The sequence below is a fragment of the Xenopus laevis genome, chromosome 6S (genome assembly GCF_017654675.1).
Source record: "Xenopus laevis strain J_2021 chromosome 6S, Xenopus_laevis_v10.1, whole genome shotgun sequence".
Classification (NCBI taxonomy): domain Eukaryota; kingdom Metazoa; phylum Chordata; class Amphibia; order Anura; family Pipidae; genus Xenopus; species Xenopus laevis.
This window is the reverse complement of record NC_054382.1, coordinates 80782551-80804530: the sequence shown is the minus strand read 5'-3', so window position 1 is coordinate 80804530 and position 21980 is coordinate 80782551. Positions and strand designations below refer to the sequence as shown.

Sequence of the window (21980 nt, the reverse complement as noted above, 5' to 3'; positions counted from 1 at the left end):
CAATACATCTGTACAGAGTCAGACTGAGTCGGCAGGACACCATGAAAAAAACCCAGTGAGCCTGGCCCAGACCCCCCTCCTCCAATCTACTGGGTCCCCCCCAAAAAAAAAACTATGGCGGCATTTGCGCATGTGCATGAGGGCCTGGAGTTTGTGCATGTGCGCGGGGGCCCTGAGGTTTGTAAGCGGAGGGCCCCCAACAGGCCTGGACTGGCAATCTGTGGGTTCTGGCAAATGCCAGAGGGGCTGCTGTAAGGTCTCATAGAAAGTCAGTATTTAGTGGGCTGGTGGGGGCTGTTTGAGCCTCTGTGTGGGCTGATTGGGCCTCTGTGTACCTGAAATGCCAGGGCCTATTCTAATTCTCATGTCCAGTCCAACCCTGCATCTTTAGCCTTACAGAGAAATTGTTTTTACATGGGGTCAGCTTCAAACGCAAACGGCAAACCATTTAAAAACAAATAATGAAGACCAATGGAAAACTTAAGAAATGTCCGTTCTATAACATACTAAACTGAGAGGAGAAGCAGCAGACAGGGGGTGTCGCATGTAGGGAAATGGAATGTCTAAAAACATATATTCTCCCTTTAAGCCTGTATCATAAACTTTTTTTTCCTATTACTTGTCCAAAATGGCCGCAACACCGTTTGAGTTTGGGGCAGGTTTTGAGCATCTCTGAAAGTCACTTCCCTCACCTGTGCGCCAATACGGAACCAGCCCGTGAGTCGGCTGCACAGGCGCGGCGGGGCGAATAAGTTGTGACAAGCTGAAGTCGGACGCCTATTACTCGCAAACAGCAGAACGCCCAAAATCCCGCCTGTCTGTCTCGCTAACCTAAACTGCCAGGCGGAGCCTACACCCTTCTGTCTGACAATGTCAGTTCCCTGGGTGTGAGCTGCCCCACCCGGCCTCCCTGCTTACTTGTGATTGGACAATGTGCACGGAGTGGGCGGGCTCAGTTTCCTGGGTGTAGGAGGCACACATGTTGCCGGTGGTGCCCGATCCCTATGTTGGCAGCCCGTCTGTCACTCGGCAAGATGCAGGATGGTGGCAGCCTCTGGTAACGTAGTATCGCAGCCCACGGGTTCTGCTCTGCTCCAGCCCATCAGCCAGCGTCTCCATACTCCTCTGGAACAGGTCAGGGAGCTTTCTTTTTTGTTTAGTAGCCAGGCTGTTTGTGTGCTGATGCTTCGAGGTAGTGGCTGCCGATCTTGTACTTGCCGGGTACCATTTTGTTCCCTAAAATCATCTATAAAGTAATTGAACGTACAAACATGGTAAACATGCGCAGTAACCGTAGCAACCAAGCCAACACTTCCTTTTATTGGGGTAACTAGCTTACTTACAGTAATTGCTTCTAGAGGACACACAGAGCTGCTAGTAGCTGCTACTTATCAAAGCTACAAAAAACGGCTTTGGTAAGACAGTACGTGTGTTCTAGCAGAGGGAATTCTTAGTATTATCTATGGCAGGCACAAGAAGTAGCTGCTACTAGTATTGTTGAGTTTTTTGGCCCTTAGAATTAATACACTTTTGCACCTAGATTGGTAAATAAGACACTTTTTTCTTCAACTTACTGTCAGGCTGCTAATGCTCAACTACAACTCCCAAATCTTCTTGCTGGCTTCAGGTATTGGAAGTTACAGGAAGTTGTAAGTCAGGAAAGACTGGTGTCTGTCTAAATCTCACAGACTGGCCATCCCTGTCTAACTGGTTTAAGGTGGCCATACACGGGCCGATAAAAACTGCTGACAGACCAAGTCGGCAGTTTATTGGCCCATGTATGGGGGCCCCCGACGGCTTCCCCGATCGAGATCTGGCCGAAAGTCGGCCAGATCTCGATTGGATGGGATTAAAAATCCCGTCGGATCGCGGCCGCATCTGTTCGTTGATGCGGTCCCGTGATCCGACCGCCCGTTTGCGAACGCTATGATCAGATCATTGGGCCCTAGGGCCCACGATCGGATCAGCCAGATATTGCCCACCTCAAGGTGGGCATATCGGAGGGAGATCCGCTCATTTGGCGACATCGCCAAACGAGCGGATCTATCCATGTATGGCCACCTTTAGTCAGTATTATATAGTCTGTCAGGCCTGGTCAGTGTGTTTATCATAACACTTGATTGTATGGGAACCACAGAGTTGATCTGTACATGGGCAGATTAAAGCTGCCGATATTGGACCTTTAGACTGATTCGGCAGCTTATCTGCCTGTGTGTGGATCGATATCTGTCCTAAAATCAGCCCGTTGGCAAACATTTCCTTCATTATAATCTGAACAGCCTTTTCCTTAAATTACATGAAAGTAACGTGCTTACTTGGCTTTTGCTGTGGCTACAAGCACTGAAAGTTACTTATTTTATTTCAGGCTTTTCCATCCCACATGTGTAGGATACAGTGTCTGGGCTTCACGGTCCTATGACATTTTCTGATGTCACTTTATTGATATTATTTTGCATGTGTGTGAGCTTTTAGCTTGATGTATCTTCTTTTTGCAAAATTAAACCTTGCATTTTTTTTTAGTTTTTCCCTATTCATTTTCTTTTAGTTCTTCCTCATATTATCAGTCAGTGTCCCAAATGGTCTCTAAAACCTTCTGGGCCCCCCAGCAGTTGTTGTAGGGTGTGCTTCCTCTGCAGCATTGCCCCTGCACGCTACCCTGCAAAGAGAAGCCACAAGAAGTGTTCATGTAGCAACCTCATTATTATACTTTACCATACTATTGCTTGTCTGGAGGGGAGAAATTTAGATAGCCATAGTCTTCCGTTTGCTTGTTGATAGCAAACATACTTTAAAACACATATTGAAGGTAAAGCATACTTGTGCATTTGATGCCACAATGTCTGGAGACTGATTTGGAATTAGCAGGAAGTAAACCGTTTTAATTTCTTCTAGTGAGTGCCTAAATGTCTTACTGGGTGCAAGCTAAATTTCTTCCACTGGGTAGTTAGAAGACAAGAAAGTAACACGCATAAGAAATATGCACTAATGCTGCATTATACAGTATCCCCTATATGTTGTTTCAGTGATTGCCTAAAAATGTATTTGTACGCTAGACAGGTGAATGCACTGCAAGTCTATGGAGGGGAGGTTTTTAAAGGAGAACTAAAGCTTAAAGGAGAAGGAAAGGCATATTACCTTGGGGGTGCCAAAGTTAGGCACCCCCAAGTGATTATATATATATACTTACCTCACACCCTGGGCTGGTGCTTCTATCAGGAGAAAACTGCAAGTCTTCTTCCAGCAAGTACCACGGAGCGATTGTCTTCATTCTTCTTTCTATATTTACATACATGTGCACCCGTGCAATGAAAGAAAAAGATGATGGAAGCCGATCACTCCGTGATGCTCGCTAGAAGAACCCCAGGCCGTTGCAGTTTTCTCCTTATAGGAGCACGGGTCAGGTGTGTCAGGTAAGTATATACAATCACTTGGGGGTGCCTAACTTTTGGCACCCCCAAGTAGATAGTACCTTTCCTTCTCCTTTAAAGGAGTAAGAACGTACCAGTGCTTTATAATGATTTAGAATTATGCTTAAAAAAGTAGTGTTTCAGGTTGATTTATTGAATATTTCTGCAAAAACCCTAATAATCCCTCACTTCCCATCCTCTTCCTGCTCCCTGGCTGTGCAGGGGAGCCAGCGGCTCTCTGCTCACTGCACTATAGGACAGGAACCAATCAGCAGCTAGCAGGACCTGATAGGGAACTGTAGCCTTTCTTTGTGTGACTGCAGGGCTGTGATTGGCTGTCCCCCTCCTACTGGCAGGGACCATTAGGACACACCCACCCCTCATTTGACACACAGACAAGGACCAGTGAAAATCTATAGGGAGCTCTAATAAAGGGGCTATTTTTTAAAGATAATATACATTTTTAGCTCCATGTAAAAGCAACACCATATATTACTCATAATTGTCTACAAAATTAGTGGTCTTTCATTTATCCTATATGTCTCCTTTAACTAAAGAAGTAGGCTAGAAATACGGAACATTATGTTTTTGGCTTCGGTACCAGCCCAAGGCAACCACAGCCCTTTAGCAGTAAAGATTGATGCCTCCAAAGATGTCCTACTAGCTCCCCATCTTCTGTGCTGCTGTCTGTTGCTGAGCTTAGGGATTGACTCAAAATATACAGTACACAAGGCTGATTAGTAATTAATATAGATAATTACTACATGGCAGCACATAAACCAGTGCAATGTGCATCAGAATGTAATCTGCTCTGTAGCATCAGTTTGTATTACAGACCAACCTTATTGTCTGCTTGATCATTTGCAACAACCCCTAAGCTTAGCCTCTCAACAGCTTCTCAGAACCCACTGAGCATGTGAGTGTGGCAGACACTTTCCAAGATGGTGACCCCCTGTGAAGTTTGAAATCCTGGATCATTGCTGCTATTGAGAAGTTAAAACTCTAAGATGGTGCAATAAGTTCAGTATGTAAAATATGGCATTTTAACCATATTCATTTTTAGGGTTTAGTTCTCCTTTAACTGTGCATTTTTGGGCTACTAAAAATGAGGGGGCACCTGAAACAACACTTTGTGCAGTTACCTTTATCTGATAAATGTTTTTGTATTCTTGTAAGCAGTGTATGGTATATTATTGTTTTTCACATTGTTTCACATTTTATTCTGATGCTGTATAAGACTAGAGTCAAATGGGCAGAATTTATTTCAGTGTTCACAGACTGCAACTTTATGTATGTTTAATTTTACTACCCAGAACTGCAGGGTGCCTTTTAGTTTGTACCTCTCTTGATTACATAATTTGCAGTTCAATGAAAGAAGCTAAAAAATTTAGAAAAACTGCCCCTACACCTAGGAGAGAAAGTGCCAGTGGGAGGCGTGTAAAATAATGAAATAATTTATAAAAGAGTCTGGGGAGGGCTTTTATCATCTCTCTTTATTGACATATATATGGTGATGCAAGTCCAATCATGGCCTTTCTTACATTTTTGTACTACAACTCCCATGGTCTAACAACAAGTGAAGGGCACTAAAGGTGTACTAGGTTGCCTTACCTTGACTGGCAATTGTAAGGCAACCTAGTACACCCAGCGCCCCAATAAAAGCAATGCTGGAAATCTCAGATCATGGAACTATGGCCAGGTGTTTCATAATCAGTGACAGACTCATGGCAATAGTCTCTGTGGTGCCCCTTTATATAAAATGTTGTCAAACATCCACTTTGAGAGCCAAAGTAGTTCAACAACAGCTATGGGGCTTTATCAACACAGGAGACATTTGTACCAGGGCAGTAACCCATGACAACCAATGCCAAAAAAATTTAACCAGTGATTGGTTACTGTCCTAATGCAAATTTACCCTGTTTTGGTAAATGAGCCCTGTTGTCTCAATTTCACCTTTCTGTTTATGCTATCTCTCAGCCTGAGCCCTTTCTCAAGATCTAAAGGCCCCCATACACGGGCTGATAAAAGCTGCCGACAGACCAAGTCGGCAGCTTATTGGCTCGTGTGTGGGGCCATTTGACAGGCTTCTCCGATCATCTCGATCAGGCAGGTTAAAACATTCCATCGGAACGCGTCTGCATCTGTGCGTTTATGCGGTCCCGCAATCCAACCGCCCAGATCGGATGCATTAGGATCCAATCGTTGGGCCCTAGGGCCCATTATCGGATCAGCCTGATATCGCCCACCTTAATGTGGGCATATTGGGGAGAGATCCGCTCGTTTGGTGACATTGCGGATCTCTACGCCTATGGCCACCTTTAAAGTGGCCATACGGTGGCAGATTTATTACTCAGATTCGGGCCCTTTAGACAGATGATCATCTGTGTATGTCCTCCAACAGGTTCAGCCGACTGATATCTGACCAAAAATCATACAGATATTGATTGGGCAGATTTGATTTTACTGCTGGATTGAGGACTGCATCTGCTTTCCTCACTCCGACAGCTTGTATTGCTACCGTTGTAATCCGATTGTTTGAAAAATGACTGGACAATACAGCACACATTGGCACGATTTGCAGGCGTAGCATTTTTACGCTTTCTTTTATTAATTCTCTTTAGTTTTACACAGCTTTATACACTGTTTTTTCAGTGAATTTCGTTTTACACAGCATAATATATATGCCCCATAGTGTACAGCCAGCTTTACTCCCGAATCTGCATTTTAGATGAAGACTGAGCTTCAAATTAGGTCCTGTATTTTACACAGGTACACATTGGACCAAACAGCCCATCCAAGACCTAAAACCTATGTCATTTTACAATAACTGCCCTGGCATTTGCCAAAATCTGCTAGCCTGAACCCGCTAAACCTGCTTAACTTGTAAAGTCAGAATTAGTCTGTTTACTTTCCCTCTGAACACATCACTAACCCTGAAAGATGTTGTTTATTACAAATTTCTTTCTTCTTTAGTACATTTCAAATATTGCCATATATTGGGCCATTTATTAATTGATGTTGTGGGCCACATTTTCTTAAAATGAATTTATCCAAATAGTTCATTTGAGCTCTGGAACTGTCTAAAGCCATAAATATCTGTTAGAGGGCCACATTGGGCCCACATGCCACTAGCTGGACAGCTCTGAATAAGTAGATAATATGCCAGGCATCAGCACAAGGTTTAAGCAGATAGCTATAGCCCACTGCTGGAAACCAGATTCTTTTAATAATTTCATATAAACATACTTTGGAATTGAGTTAGACATCCTCATTTGCCTTAATCTGTTTACTGTGTGTGTGTTCAGTTTAACAATGTTCTTGCAATGAAAGGGCACATTGCAAGAGGGAATTCTCAAGAGGTTCCTTTTTGAATATTAATTATTAGCTAGAATATATCCTGTCTGCCTGCTTCTCTTTCTACCAGCTTGTACCTGTAACGTATTTGCACAGCTTGGAAATGAGAGCAATATATAAAGGCATGCTTCAGATAAGAGAATGTATGACAAACTATGAATTCTTGCCCAAGTACCTGCTCTTGGGGATCTAAACATTCTGGAATCTGTGTAAATATGTGTTTGTGTATATAATCTACATCCGTTAAAGTTAAGATAACGCTGAAAAACCCCAATAATTCATTGTCTTTTTTTTTTTTGTGGAGGTGTGATGTTGGGTATAATTTTAAGGGTTATACACCCTGGGGCTCATGTATCACCATCTGAATTAGGGTTTTTATCACGATCTGAGGTTTGTTTGTTTGTTTATTTTTTGCACTACAACGGACAACTCAAATTATATGATATCAAGTATAAATTAAGCTAAAACACACTAGAATGTAAAACTTACGCATCTAAAAACTTGCAAGGTCATGTAAAGGTCTATGGGAGTTGTCCTTGGCAAAAATGTAAACTATTAATTCAGTTCGAGTGTTTCAAGTTTTTTTGAACTTGCAAACTCATTTTTTAGAGGTGTTTGGGCTTTTTCATCAATTTTATTCATTCATGTTTTTTATATTCAGATTTTTTAATATATAATGTAACATTTGTGTTTGTTCAAAGTAGAATTTTTTTCCCTAAATGTAGATGCTATATTTATTCTGATTTGGAGAATCAAGTGAATAAACTGCAAAAACATTTCAGCAAATGAAAAGTTCTAAGGGTTTACTTTCCCACTGAAAGTTACGTTACCTTTTAGTATGTTATAGAATGGCTCATTCTTAGCATTTTTTCAATTGGTCTTCGTTTTCTCTTTTTTTTATAGTTTTTGAATTATTTTCCATCTTCTTCTTTCCAGCTTTCAAATGGGGGGTCACTGACCCCATCTAAAAAAAACAATGCTGTATAAGGGTACAAAGGTTATTGCTACTTTTTATTACTCATCTTTCTATTTAGACTTTCTCCTGTTCAAATTCCAATCTCTTATTCAAATAAATGCATGGTTATTAGTAGGGATGCACAGAATCCACTATTTTGGATTCGGCTGAACCCCCGAATCCTTCGTGAAAGATTTGGCCGAATACTGAACCGAAACCGGACCCTAATTTGCATATGCAAATTAGGGATGGGAAGGGAAAACATTTTTTACTTCCTGGTTTTCTGACAAACACTCACGTGATTTTCCTCCCCGCCCCTAATTTGCATATGCAAATTAGGATTCGAATTCTGTTCGGCTGGGCACAAGGATTCGGCCGAATCCTTGCCGAATCCCGAACCAAATCTTGGATTCGGTGCATCCCTAGTTATTAGGGTAATTTGGACCCTAGCAACCAAACTGCTGAATAAAAAGCTAAATAACTCAAAAATCTCAGATAATAGAAAATAAAAATGAATTGAAAATTGTCAGAATATCACTCTCTACATCATCAGACAAGTTATTTTAAAGGTAAACCACCCCTTTAAATTTGCAATTTTTCTTTTTTCTTTGCAATTTTAATCTTGTTTTACTTGTTTTAGTCAAACTGCTATGCAGATCTTTGAAATTCTGCACTGGACTAATTGATTACCACATACATGCACTGAAACTAGTGATTGGTCATTCTGAACTGATAGTTTTTTGGGCTTCCATGTGTGTAGTGTAGCTGTATATAGACTGAATTGGTTTGTATGGTCAGTATTATTGTACAGCATTTGAAGCATACATATTACCTTCTTTAAACAACACTTGTTCTTTTATCATTATCGAAGCATGTTGGTGCATGATTCATCCATCAAACAATTCAAAACACATTGTAAAGCACCCTTACACTCTATTGACAGGGAGGGGTCCGTCATGCTAATCTGATTAAAGAAAGGAGAGGGTGTAAAGAAAGTGCCAGACTGGCTATGTCTTCAATTCTAGCTTATTTGTAGTGGTGATTTATCTTTAGTAAATCAAATTCCTATGTTTCTGTGGAGCCTGGTTATCAAATCAAGTCTGCCGTCACCTTGAGAAACAAACTGAGAATAAAATCTGGGCCATTACAGCAAACCCTGACATGAAATCATTTTGACTTCAAATTTTTCTCCAGTGTCTGTATATTTCATCTGAAATTTATAGCACTGGCATCTGAGGGTGATGAAAATGTTTTTGCATTTAGTTAAAAGCCCTTTCTTCTGTATAATTTGAATGTGCAGCGAATGCAAAAAGATTGCATGTGCCAATTATTTAAACCACGACATATAGAAAACACTTGAAACAATGCTTGTGTGTATTGGTCAATATAATAACCACTGCACAAATTTTTATGCAGTGCCAGTTTATTAATTCTTGGAATTTTAATGGAGCTGTAAAGCATTACCAGCAGTTTTAGATGTAACTATTTATTTTATGTTCTGGAACAATTAATTCTACTGCTGAAAATAATTGTTTTCCTTGACTAATTTGCATGTATTCAGATGGGTGATAGTTCTCTGCACTTGTGAACTAACATTCTTATAATTTGACACAGCTATCTTAATCCATCCATTCCATCAGGTTTTCAGCGGTAGTTGAACATTAAAAAGTCTATTCTACGGTAATTGACTTGCTCAGCACACATAGGAAAAGTAATACTGTACCTTAAAAAATGACCTTTTAGGGTATGGGCACACGGGGAGATTAGTTGCCCCGGAGACAAATCTCCTCTTCTTCAGGGCGACAATCTCTTCCCCTACCTTCCTGCTGGCTATAATGAAAAACCGCCAGCGGGATGGAACTCGTGGCGCCTTGTTTTCTGAACTCGCCCTGAAGTTTCCTCGTGAAACCATCCCGCTGGCGATTTTTCATGATACCTGGCGGGAAGGCAGTTCGGGGAGATTGTTCCCCCGAAGAAGAGGCGAATCTGCCCGTGTGCCTTACCCTTAAGTTTGTATCTGTTTGTCTAGCTCAGTGCTGTCCAACTTCTGTGGTACCGAGGGACAGAATTTTTTTTGCCTACATGGTGGAGGGCCGTTAATGGAAACCAGTGTTGACCACTCCCTGTTTTAAACCACACCCACTTTAAACCACACCCATGTCACCACAAGACCATGTCCACATTAATGGTGGTAGCATACCAAAAAAACAAATGCTTACTGCAGGGATATCACTTATCACTCATATGTGAAACACGTTTATTAAGTCATATTAAGACATACCTTTAAATCCATGCCTTATCCTCCCCTGTGGGTAATACAGCACCCCCAGCACATGATTAAACACCTTAGGGGCCCCTAACAAAATTTTCAAATGATAACAAACCCCCAGAACAAATACTACTAGGCTTATGTTTCAGGGGCAGAGTATGACACACACAGGGAACATAGAGCAGGCAGAGTATGACACACAAAGAGAACATAGGGCAGGCAGAGAAAGGCACACACGGAGCATAGGGCAGGCAGAGTATGGCACACACAGAGCATAGGGCAGGCAGATTATGGCACACACAGAGCATAGGGCAGGCAGAGTGTGGCACACACAGGGAGCATAGGGCAGGCAGAGTATGGCACACACAGAGAGCATAGGGCAGGCAGAGTATGGCACACACAGGGAGCATAGAGAAAGCAGAACTGACCAGGAGACAGGGGAAATTATCAGGACCACTATAAGATGTACTACATACAGTGACACCGTGCTGCTGCCCTTTAAGCAGTTTGTATAAAGTGTGAACAGGTGAACAATGTGGGCAGTTTCAGTCTGGGTCTCAAAGTACAGGGTCTAAAGTACAGATATTTAGAACAATAGAGGTGTTACAAGTGTGAACTATACTGGGGATTACTGTCTACATTTCAGGTTTAAACAATGCAGGGGCCAGTTAATCTCTGTATATACACACACACACATGCTTGAAAATTTGTGAGACCTTTCAAATTTTCTATATTTTTATATTAATGTGACCTCAAACATCATCTGATTTTCAAACAAGTCCTTAAAGTATATGAAGAAATAAAGAAACAAAATAATCCAATAATGTATCTGCATGTGGCAAAAGTAAGTGACTCTTTAGTATTTTTATATAATTTGAAGGTGAAATCAGAGTCTGGTGTTTTCAGTCAATGGAGTGACAATCAGGTTTGGCTGAGAGACTTTTGAATTGAAAGAGACTTTTATTTCGAGAACAGGAATCCAGCAAAACCTGATCACACATACAACACATTTGTGGATTTATATCATGGCTCAAACAAAGACGGTTTCTTAGGGTCTCCGAAAAGAGATGCCCATAAAGCTGTAAAAGGTTACAAGACTATCTCTTAAGAGTTTAGACTCGACCAAACAACCAGTCAGACAGATTATGTACAAAGTTGTTGTTACCCTACCCAGACGTAGTTGACCATCAAAGATAATGCTAACTGTAAGGCGTGTAATAGTCAGAGAGATTACAAAGGAACTCAGGGTAACTTCTAAGCATCTGAAGACCTGTCTTATATTGGTGATGGTGACCATCAGGAGAACACTGAACAGCAATTGTGTGTATGGCAGGGTAGCAAGGAGAAAGTCACTGCTCTCCACCAAAAATATTGCTGACTGTCTACAGTTTGCTAAAGATCATGTGGAGAAACCAGAAGGATTCTGGAAGAATGTTTTGTGGACAGACAAAGCCAAAACAGAACTTTTTTTTTTGTACTTGTAATATTGTTCAGAGTTGGTGTTTATGTTGGATATTTGAGTATCTTGTTTTTAGTGCAATTGTGGAATGTAACAAAATTCCATTGCCATTGGTGCAAGTACATATGCCCATAGGGTTGCCACCTTTTCAGTTAGCTGAATCCGGGCAGGGGATGGAGCGGATGACATCAAGGACCAGACTGATGATGTTGGGGGAGGGGCTGATGAAGTGGAAATCAGCGATTGGCTGATCACCATGTCATTAATGTCAATGTCCTGTCCAGTTTTCCTAATTTGGAAATCTGGAAAGGCACCCTTCCACAAACCGGGCAACTCTATATCCCAACCAAGGGCAAAGCGATATCAGGCTAATCCAATTGTTCAGTCTTTGAGCAAAAGATGGGAATAGGCACCATCGAGACAAGGATCGCATCAACTAACCAATGCGGTCCTTGATTGGAGGGAAAAATCAAACCTGCCTCATCTATATCTGGCCAATTTTGGCCAGAGACTGGGTCAGGGAGGCCCTGCGGAAGGCCCCATACAGATAAGGTCTAAAGCACCCAAATCGGCATCTTAAATCTGCCTGTGTATGGCTACCTTAAAGGAGAAGGAAAGGCTAAAATTACGTAAACTTTATTAGAAAGGTCTATATAAATACACCAGTAAACCCTCAAAGTAATGCTGCTCAGAGTCCTCTGTCAAAAGAAACACAGCATTTCTTTCCTTTTATTGTGTACACATGGGCTTCTGTATCAGACTTCCTGTTTTCAGCTTAAACCTACAGGGCACGGCCTTGAGCATGCTCAGTTTGCTCCTCTTCCCCTCCCTGCTGTAATCTGAGCCCAGAGCTATGAGCGAGCAGGGAGAGACTCAGGCAAGAAGTGATGTCACACCAAGCCAATATGGCAGCTGTTATCCTAAACAAACAGAGAACACTTCAAGAGCTGTTTACTCAAGTATGGTAAAGCATTTTGCAGAATAAATATACTGTTGTAGCTTGCTCTAGTGTGGCTAATCTATTGGCAATAAACTGCTTCAGTAGCTTTCCTTCTCCTTTAAGCATTGTCCTACAAATAATGTAGTATCATGTTAGTAGTTGCTTTGGAGTTGCTAGATGTGCTCTGTATAATTAGATGTTATGTAAAGAATAGTATGTTGCTGTAATGATAAAGTTCCAGGATGAAATAAAGTAGCTAGGCCACAGGTAGAATGCTTTTATGCAGGTCATGGTACCTTAAGGTCACTTTAAATATCCTTCTTTTTTACAGCTATTTGTACAGGGTATATTAAAGGAACACTAAAGCTTAAATCAGAATATGGCTTGCAATTTTTGTCTAGGGGGCCGATTCACTAACTTCGAGTGAAGGATTCGAAGTAAAAAAAACGTCGAATTTCGAAGTTTTTTTTGGGCTACTTCGACCATCGAATGGGCTACTTCGACTACGACTTTGAATCGAAGGATTCGAAGTAAAAATCGTTCGACTATTCGACCATTCGATAGTCGAAGTACTGTCTTTTTAAAAAAAACTTCGACCCCCTAGTTCGCCATCTAAAAGCTACCGAAGTCAATGTTAGCCTATGGGGAAGGTCCCCATAGGCTTGCCTAACTTTTTTTGATCGAAGGATATTCCTTCGATCGTTGGATTTAAATCCTTCGAATCGTTCGATTCGAAGGATTTTATCGTTCGATCGAAGGAATAATCCTTTGATCGTTCGATCGTACTATCTGCGCTAAATCCTTCGACTTCGATATTCGAAGTCGAAGGATTTCAATTCCCAGTTGAATATCGAGGGTTAATTAACCCTCGATATTCGACCCTTAGTGAATCAGCCCCTATGTGTTTTGGGCTCTAACACCAACCTGAAGTCACCAAAGCTCTATAGAAATAAAGATCCATGCCTCTGAAGATGCCCATAGTAGCTCTCCATCTTTTGCCTTTCCAAACTACTACACATGCTCAGTCTGCTCTTGGCTGATATCAGTGACTTGAGCTTAGGGACAGACTCAATATTCTTCTTTCCTCTGCCGGCTTGCTCTGGTCAATGCCTATTCACTATTAAACATGCATACAAGCCAATCACAGCCCTGTATGGTTGCTCACTAAAAAACGAATGCCCTGCTCTGGCACTTTGAACTAGGAGCTGGACTTTAGCTAAATTTTTAATTTTATCCATCCCTAGTTGTGTGACTTTCCTTTCCGCCTTGTAATAATCCCAAATGCTGACCTGTGTTAGTGTTTCTTCCCTCACATTATCAAGGGGTCAGTTGCAGAATGAATGTGTACAGGGAGAGGAGACATACACAAGTCGGAGACATACACAAGTCTTGGAGGGGAGGAGGAGAGAAACCATATGCAGTTCTTGTATGTGAAATATGTGTAATGTAATGGTTTTGTTTTTTATATATTAAAACATGAAATATATTTTTTCATTAAAAAACTATGTTTAAATGATAAAAATGATAAATTGATAGGATGAAATTGTCTGCAATTTCCTATCAAGCATTGTCTCTGGGGCAGGATATTAGGTTTTACACTGCATTCTCCCATTGCAAATTGCAAACTGTTGCAATTTATCAATGATATCTTTAAAAATAGTTAATTTTCCATGATAAGGTGTTGAAGACTGGCAGCACGAGCTATAAGAGCCAATTAATTTTGGAAAAGCTGCTTATTTCAGTGAAAAAACTGAAGCAGAAGGTCTTTCTTCATATTTAGATATCCTTTTTTACCTTTAGTACAATTACATGGAATTCCGTGCAGAGCTTTTTTATGAAAGGTTATAGACAGATATTTGTAAAGAGGAACTAGAATAGTCCTTATGCAAATATAGACTCATACAAAGTAGGGCTCTGCTATGTTGAGTGATGTTTTGTAAAGTACGGATACAAATATTAAATGGACTGTTTTCATTTTCTTGTAGTTTTTGATATAGAATAAATCAAGAACAGGTTCTGTATTTTTCTTTTTTATTCTATCACAGTAGCTCTGTAGATGATAGTTTCATAACCTTACATACCCAAATGTTGCTGAAATGCATGCAGCTCCCAGAATACTCTACCATATGGTCATGGTAAAACTGTAATTGGAATTTTAGTACAACATTTGGGGATTAAGGGTTAAGAAATAGGAATTCTAATTACAGGTATAGGATCCCTTATCCGGAAACCCGATATCTAGAAAGCTCCGAATTACGGAATGGATGTCTCCCATAGACTCCTTTTTATCCAAATAATCCAAATTTTTAAAAATGATTTCCTTTTTCTCTGTAATAATAAAACAGTAGCTTGTACTTAATCCCAACTAAGATATAATTAATCCTTACTGGAAGCAAAACCAGCCTATTGGGTTTATTTAATGTTTCTAGTAGACTTAAAGCAGACTTAAGGCATGAAGACACAAATTATGGAAAGATCCTTTATCCGGAAAACCCCCGGTCCCGAGCATTCTGGATAACAGGTCCCATACCTGTATTACATCTCATCATGAGACTGAAGCATGGTCACTCTAGGCCAAGCTAGTAGTCTGCTGCTGTGAGTTACTGCATGTAACTAATTTGCCCAGTCAGCAAATTCTGACTTTGCTGCAGATATAACTAGTAGGACTGTTTGCATTGCATTTTGCAATGACTCTTTTGTCATCCAGTTTACAGGAATGTATGTTGGCTGAGCTAGGCTTGAAAAATCTAGTTTTCAGGGCTGAACCAGGAGTAAGGCGATCAGTTGCTAAGGAGTGGGCTGTGTAAAACCTCACTGTAATTTTTGGATGGCAGAGCTGGAGGCTGTTGCCAGTAGTTATAAAAGTTTTGCCTGTTCCATAATAAAGAGGTGAGGTGATTCCTGTCTGATCCAGGCAGGGAAGTGAGCCAAACTGACTAGAACTATACATATACACCGTGGGGCTAACTGTTTTGTTTTCACAAAAAGAGACAGTGCAGCTGTGATGTATGAAGATACTGTTTTAAAGGAGAACTAAAGCTTAACTAAAGTACGGCAGAAATGTTGTACATTATGTTTTGGGCTTCTGTACCAGCCCAAGACAACTACAGCCCTTTAGCAGCAAATATCTCACCCTCCAAATATGCCTCAGTAGCTGCCCATGTTCTTTTCTGCTGATTTGCTTCACATGCTCTGTGCTGCTCTCAGTCACTGAACTTAGGGACCAACACACAATATACTTAATATATACAGTATATGATATAAATATCACAATATGAGGTTAATTAGTAAATAATTCAGATTATTGGTACATGGCTGCTCAGAAACCAGCAGAATTAGCATCAGAATGTAATAATCAGCTCTGTAGCATCAGCTTAAATGACAGGCAAACCTTATTTTATGCTTGATAATTTGCGACAACCCCTAAGCATAGCTGCTCAACAGCTACTCTGTGCAGGGTCAATGACACTTGAAGGCCTTCAAGAGATGCTGAACCTTTAGGATGGTTCAATAAATTCAGTATATAAAATATGGCATTTCTAGCCAAATTTATTTTTTAAGGTTTAGTTGTCCTTTAAATTCTCATTGAGCTTTGAAGCTAACATCAGGTTAAAACTGGAAATATTTTACCATGTGTAATGTATCCTATTTTTCATAATGTTAATGCATTCATTTTTGTTGAGTGTTTCTGCTATGAAGACAAGAAAAGGCTTGCTGCATTTGCATTTAATTCAGTATGCACAGATGGTTGGAATAAGTTGCTTATATGAAAGGCAATATTGTTATATACTCACATTAACATGAATTTAATGTTTGGGAAGGAGTGACTACAGGCAATGTTTAGATTAGAAACAATACTGTGATTCTTCCTGTAGCCACCAGAGATCCAGCCCAGAAACTGATGATCTCTCTTACACCTTATTTGTATAGAATGCACCCTTTATCAATAAGGGCTAATTGGTATTGGTATTATTACTATCCTAACTTATAAGTCATTCGCATCAGTCCCTATCCTAGTGGAGTTTGCAACATATGGTCCATATCACATATGCAAACACAGTATGGTCAGTTTGTATCAGAATCCAAATAAAGTAAAGTTAAAATATACTGGAAGAGGTGCCATTTCCTTTGTGATCACAAACCCTACCGCAAACCCTATATGTCAGGCCAGCCTACTCCCTCTTCTGTTACAAGAACAAACTAGCCTGGTGTATTTGCTATAGCTCCCAAGTGTCCTTTGCAGCGGTTTGGGTTAGGTACATGGTTATTATTGTAATTCTTGCAAGTCATACTGTAACATACTTGTGCCAAACACTTGGGATCACAGGGGGAAATGGTGCTGCCATGCTAAACAGAAAAGTGCAAAATTTATACCTAATTTCCCCTGGGTCTCTCCTGGTAATAGTTGCCTGGTGTTGGCTGGAGGGGTCGGCGCCTCTCCCAGCAATATCTGTAGAAAAGATTAGCCAAACAGCACAGGCTGGTATAGCGGGGATCTCCCCTGCACGTTTATTTCGTCAAGTGATGTAACGTTTCGGGCATGCCCCCGAAACGTTACATCACTTGACGAAATAAACGTGCAGGGGAGATCCCCGCTACACCAGCCTGTGCTGTTTGGCTAATCTTTTCTACAAACAGAAAAGTGCCACAGAGTAAAAGGTTAGTCATTGAGGCCAAACAACCCCCAGTCTTTTTTGCTTTCCTTGTCCATTCTTTTTTTTTTCTATGTTTTTTTCTTTTAGTTTAATATAAACTCAGAGATGGCGAGGATTGATTAACTTAACTTGCTTTGTATTAAATTAACGGGCCATTAAGGTTAAACAAGCCCTTACTATGTATTAAAACATTCTTGTAATAGAAAATGTCTGCCTCATTTAAAGTTAAACTTTTTTTTTTTAGTTGACACATCATTTAATTTGGCTTAATGTTTTTCTTCCTATATACTTTATGAGAAATTTTCCACCATGGCCTAACTATGTTGTGTTATTGTGCCTCACTTACTGGGGGAATAAAACACCATAGGTTTCATTTATGGCCACAGATGCAAAAAGTGGCATTCTTTTTTTTTTCTATGTTTTTTTCTTTTAGTTTAATATAAACTCAGAGATGGCGAGGATTGATTAACTTAACTTGCTTTGTATTAAATTAACGGGCCATTAAGGTTAAACAAGCCCTTACTATGTATTAAAACATTCTTGTAATAGAAAATGGCTGCCTCATTTAAAGTTAAACTTTTTTTTTTTAGTTGACACATCATTTAATTTGGCTTAATGTTTTTCTTCCTATATACTTTATGAGAAATTTTCCACCATGGCCTAACTATGTTGTGTTATTGTGCCTCACTTACTGGGGGAATAAAACACCATAGGTTTCATTTATGGCCACAGATGCAAAAAGTGGCATTTTTTACTATAATGCAGCTTTTCAGGATTCTGGTGGTGCTAGCATTTCAAGGGGGTGTTGAGTGCGATGTCTCAGAATTTATGTAATTGCATTTGCACCTCGCTGCAAATCTGATGTAGCTGTGTTGAAAGTTTTGATGGAAGTTCAGTTGGCCTCCTTTCCAATGTTTTATGCAACATCCATAAGAATGCAGCACACTGACAAAGTAAATTTGTTGTGCTTTGTGATTTTTATTAGCTTATTTTTAAGTAGGCAAAAATAGCAATTTTTGTCTACTTAAAAATGAGCTAATAAAAATCACAAAGCACAACGGATTTACTTTGTCAGTGTACTGCTGTCTTATGGATGTTACAAATACCTTTACTAACCCATAGCAGATTGGGTAATCAAGTGCTAAGCTCCTGATCCCAAGGGATAAGACACAGAGGTAGAGCACTTCACTATTGAGTGGAATTCCTTTCCAATGTTTGGCGCGAGAGTGACGTGTGATTCTCTAGGTGCAAAGAGGGAACCCTGAAGCTACCACCTGGTCTGGAGGTGGTGAAACCTCCAGGTTTCCTTTGTGTGAATAGGCACAACTGTGCTTGATACAGGAAGCATGAAGCACTAAGCGATACATCGCATAACTATACTGAGGTGCAATAAGCGCATTTTGCCGACACGTACCTGTAATTAATGTAAAGCACATCTGTGATTGTAAATGGCTTATTATTATGGCACTAGCCTATACCCTATGTATAATGAACTCCTCCTTATCTGTAAAACTGAGATAGGATGGGATTGTTTCTATAGATTTTATAGAGATTTTATAAAGATACAGAACTATCTTTATTATGAGGAGGGAAAGGAGAGATAGGGTAAGAAAAAAACCCATACGTAGTAAAGAAATGTGGCTTTTTTAAAATAATAGGATATATTTACAACACAAGTAGTAATTATTATGCTTATGTTCAAAAAAGGTGTATATTTTTACTTTAATTGTAGGTTGTGTTAACTGGAAATATTTCTGCCTGCTAATAATATTAACCAATAAAGTTGAAACTACCAGATGCATATAAAAGCATGCTGCAACTGCCTATCACCAAGGGATGTTTTGAGGTTAAATATTTGCACCACCAGTTAAAAATTAATTAACCATGAAAGCCAAGTACAGGTATGGGACCTGTTATCCAGAATAGACTGGTTTTGCTTCCAAAAAGGATTAATTATATCTTAGTTGGGATCAAGTACAAGCTACTGTTTTATTACTACAGATAAAAAAAGAAATCACTTTTTAAAATTTGGATTATTTGGAAAAAATGGAGTCTGTGGGAGACAGCCTTTCCGTAATTCAGAGCTTTCTGGATAATGGGTGGGTTTCCGGATAATGGATCCCATACCTGTATATTAAATTCTTGTATGATAAGATTTGCATTCTCCTTTGCTTTTCTCAATAACAAAGTCAATGATGCAGTCAACAGCACAAACATTAAGCTACACATACTGTGTGCACAGAAACAAAATGGGGAAACAATAATTTAAACAGTTAGTTAAAGGGTTATCACCGCAACCAGTGTGGGACAGTTGTTACCCTCTGTCCCGTAGATGCTCATGTATGTTACTGTATGTTCCACATGCTGGGAGGATTGTATTTGTTTAGTAATAGCAGTTAAAACATGGCAAATGATCTCCAAAATCTGAGCAGTTTGTTGTAAAATTCCATCATCCTTGATTTACGTTTTGAGAAAAATAGGATTTCCCCTGACAATTCCAATGCCATGGGGTGCCATTGACTGCTGATCCCCTAGTAGTTTAGGGATGTGAAGAAAATTAGCAGCTTGTACCAAATTCCCACAGTTTCAGCCCCAGATTGCTAGCAGGTCTTCATCATTGAGAGATCATATCTGTGATATTTCTGTGGATGAGGAGTGACTCATGCTGAGCTGTGCTGGGGTAAACCCTTTCTTTCTGTCACAGTCCAACACATTTAAGAAATCAGCAGCAGTCTCATTCCTATTAGGTAAGTCTTCTACAGAAATTATTAACCCCTTAGCTTGCGGCACTGATTTTTGCAGGAGCTGTCAGAGCAAATGTGGCTTTAATAGCTTATTTTATCTACAGTAAATTGATTAAAATAAATAAGTAAAATTTTCACCCATAAAGTGTTAGATTACCCTTTTTTTGCAGCATAACCTAATATAATTTTTGTTTTCCAATTACATTTCCCATTTTTCATGGGTAGTGTTGCTGTACTGAGTTCCAAACAACAGTTATATAACTACTATATAGTACTCTATATTAGCTAATGAAATAATGAATTAAGTCCTAGTAGGAGTATGGACTGGTTTATGCACCATATGTGGGTAATCGTATTATTGATTTGTTGGGCTAAATAATTGTCCAATTGTCATGTTATATCTATTCATGAATATTATGTCCAATATTGGTTTACATCACTGTAAATAAATATATTTAACCTATTGGTTATTATTACAGGTCAACTTTGTAGCTTGCCAACTGGTTGCCCTTTTGATTGCATTTTGGTTTCGCATTTATCTGAATCCTAGTACTGCACATCCTGCTGTCCGTCATGCATTTGCCACCTTCGTTGGAGTCTACTTTGCAGTGTTTTGCTTTGGATGGTAAGTCCATTGCTCATATGGCAAAAAATTATAATAAGAATTTTAGCGTAACAAAGCAATAAGAAAAAAGCTTTAATTTTTTTTCGTGTCCTGTAAAAAGCTACTCATTCTACCTTTTTTAAAAGGCACCCCTTGTGAAATGTCTGTGAATGCCACTTATACTTATATGTAAAGTATACCTAAATTACTTTATCAGTAAATTTCAGTTTATTTGGTCGGATAAACCCCCATGAATTACTAGATGAACGATGTATTGAACCAAACAACAGGGAGGTTTAAGTGTACCAAATTTATCATACTATTATACAGCAGTATAGTTGGTTCCTCTTCACCCGAATTTGTCATTTCTACTCTACTTCGGGCCCTAAAACGTGGCTCCTATTTCAAGAAGCCCATAGTCCACCCCCCTCATAACAGTTTGTTACCAGCAAAAGTTCATGTAGACGCAAATTGGAGTAATCCTAGCAAAATTTAAGCAAATCTGTTCAATCCAAGTTTTTAAAATGTTTTGGAGACTTTGTTGACCAATTGAAAATTATGTGTAGAATCCAACTTTGCAGCCTTCTACTCATCAAAGGTAGAAGGCAGTTTTATTTGATCAAGTTTTTTATTTTCTAATTTTTAAGCACACATTAGAGTTTCATTTTAAGAGTTTATTCAATTGAAAAAACTCTAAAATTCACAAATTTGCATATTGATCAATGCACTGTGACAGTTGGAAAGTTTTTTTCAAGTTGGTTTTTAGGAATTGTTTGAGTTATGGAAAGATGAACTGGAGGGATTTATTTATTTAATTTATGACAAAGATTGCATCACTATGTGCCTATTCAACTCTCTTTCAACTATCATTGTTAATAAGAATCCTATTTTACAGGTTTTTCATGACTCTTGTGTATTTACATTTTCGTGTTTAACTTTTTGAAACTAGACACACATTGATAATACGTATTATACATAGTAGACTGGCTAGTGTACATAACAAGGGATTGCTTAGTGATTCTCAAGAATACTGAAAACCTGGGTAGAGCAATGATATTTGCAAGAGTGTACTTCTGGGTTAGGACAGCTCATTGCATTTATAGGGTATTTACTGCCAGGAGAATTGCCAGATTGGTTCTAGTCTTATGTTCACTGTGCTGTCTGGTACAATGAGGTGGATGTACAGTACAGTGTAGTCCGTGTACCATTAGTGGCAAAAGGGGACTTTGTAATATTCTGTAGCGCCATTTGTATATCTGCAGTTTCATTTAGTAAACTAGCTCTGCAACATAGAAAAAATCCTGCTTTAAGTGTTGATGGCCAATGTACACATCTTTTGTGAACGTCTATTCGAAATGTGACTTTTTAACTAAGATCACCCTAACTGTAATAACTGTAAATTAAAATATTAAAATGACTGTTTTGTTTAAGGTACTCTTTGCACATATTCACATTGGTACTCCTGTGCTACTGCATCATGGTTACAGCAAGTGTTACAAATGTACACAGGTAAGAAATACATATATAATATTTGTTAATTTCAGAGGGGTGGTGGAGGTCAGCACATAACAGTTTCATTTGGATGTATTTATC

General features: G+C 39.4%; 1 protein-coding gene across 1 annotated transcript in view; it reads left to right on the top strand.

The window, feature by feature from the left end:
- Positions 1-398: 398 nt before the first annotated feature.
- Positions 399-21980, top strand: part of mboat1.S (membrane bound O-acyltransferase domain containing 1 S homeolog) — a 47185-nt gene continuing 25603 nt past the window's right edge. The window contains exons 1-3 of the mRNA XM_018269513.2: positions 399-1134; positions 20263-20408; positions 21819-21896. Coding sequence (XP_018125002.1) covers positions 1042-1134; positions 20263-20408; positions 21819-21896 — 317 coding nt within the window. The 5' untranslated portion in view covers positions 399-1041. The remainder of the gene's footprint in view (positions 1135-20262; positions 20409-21818; positions 21897-21980) is intronic.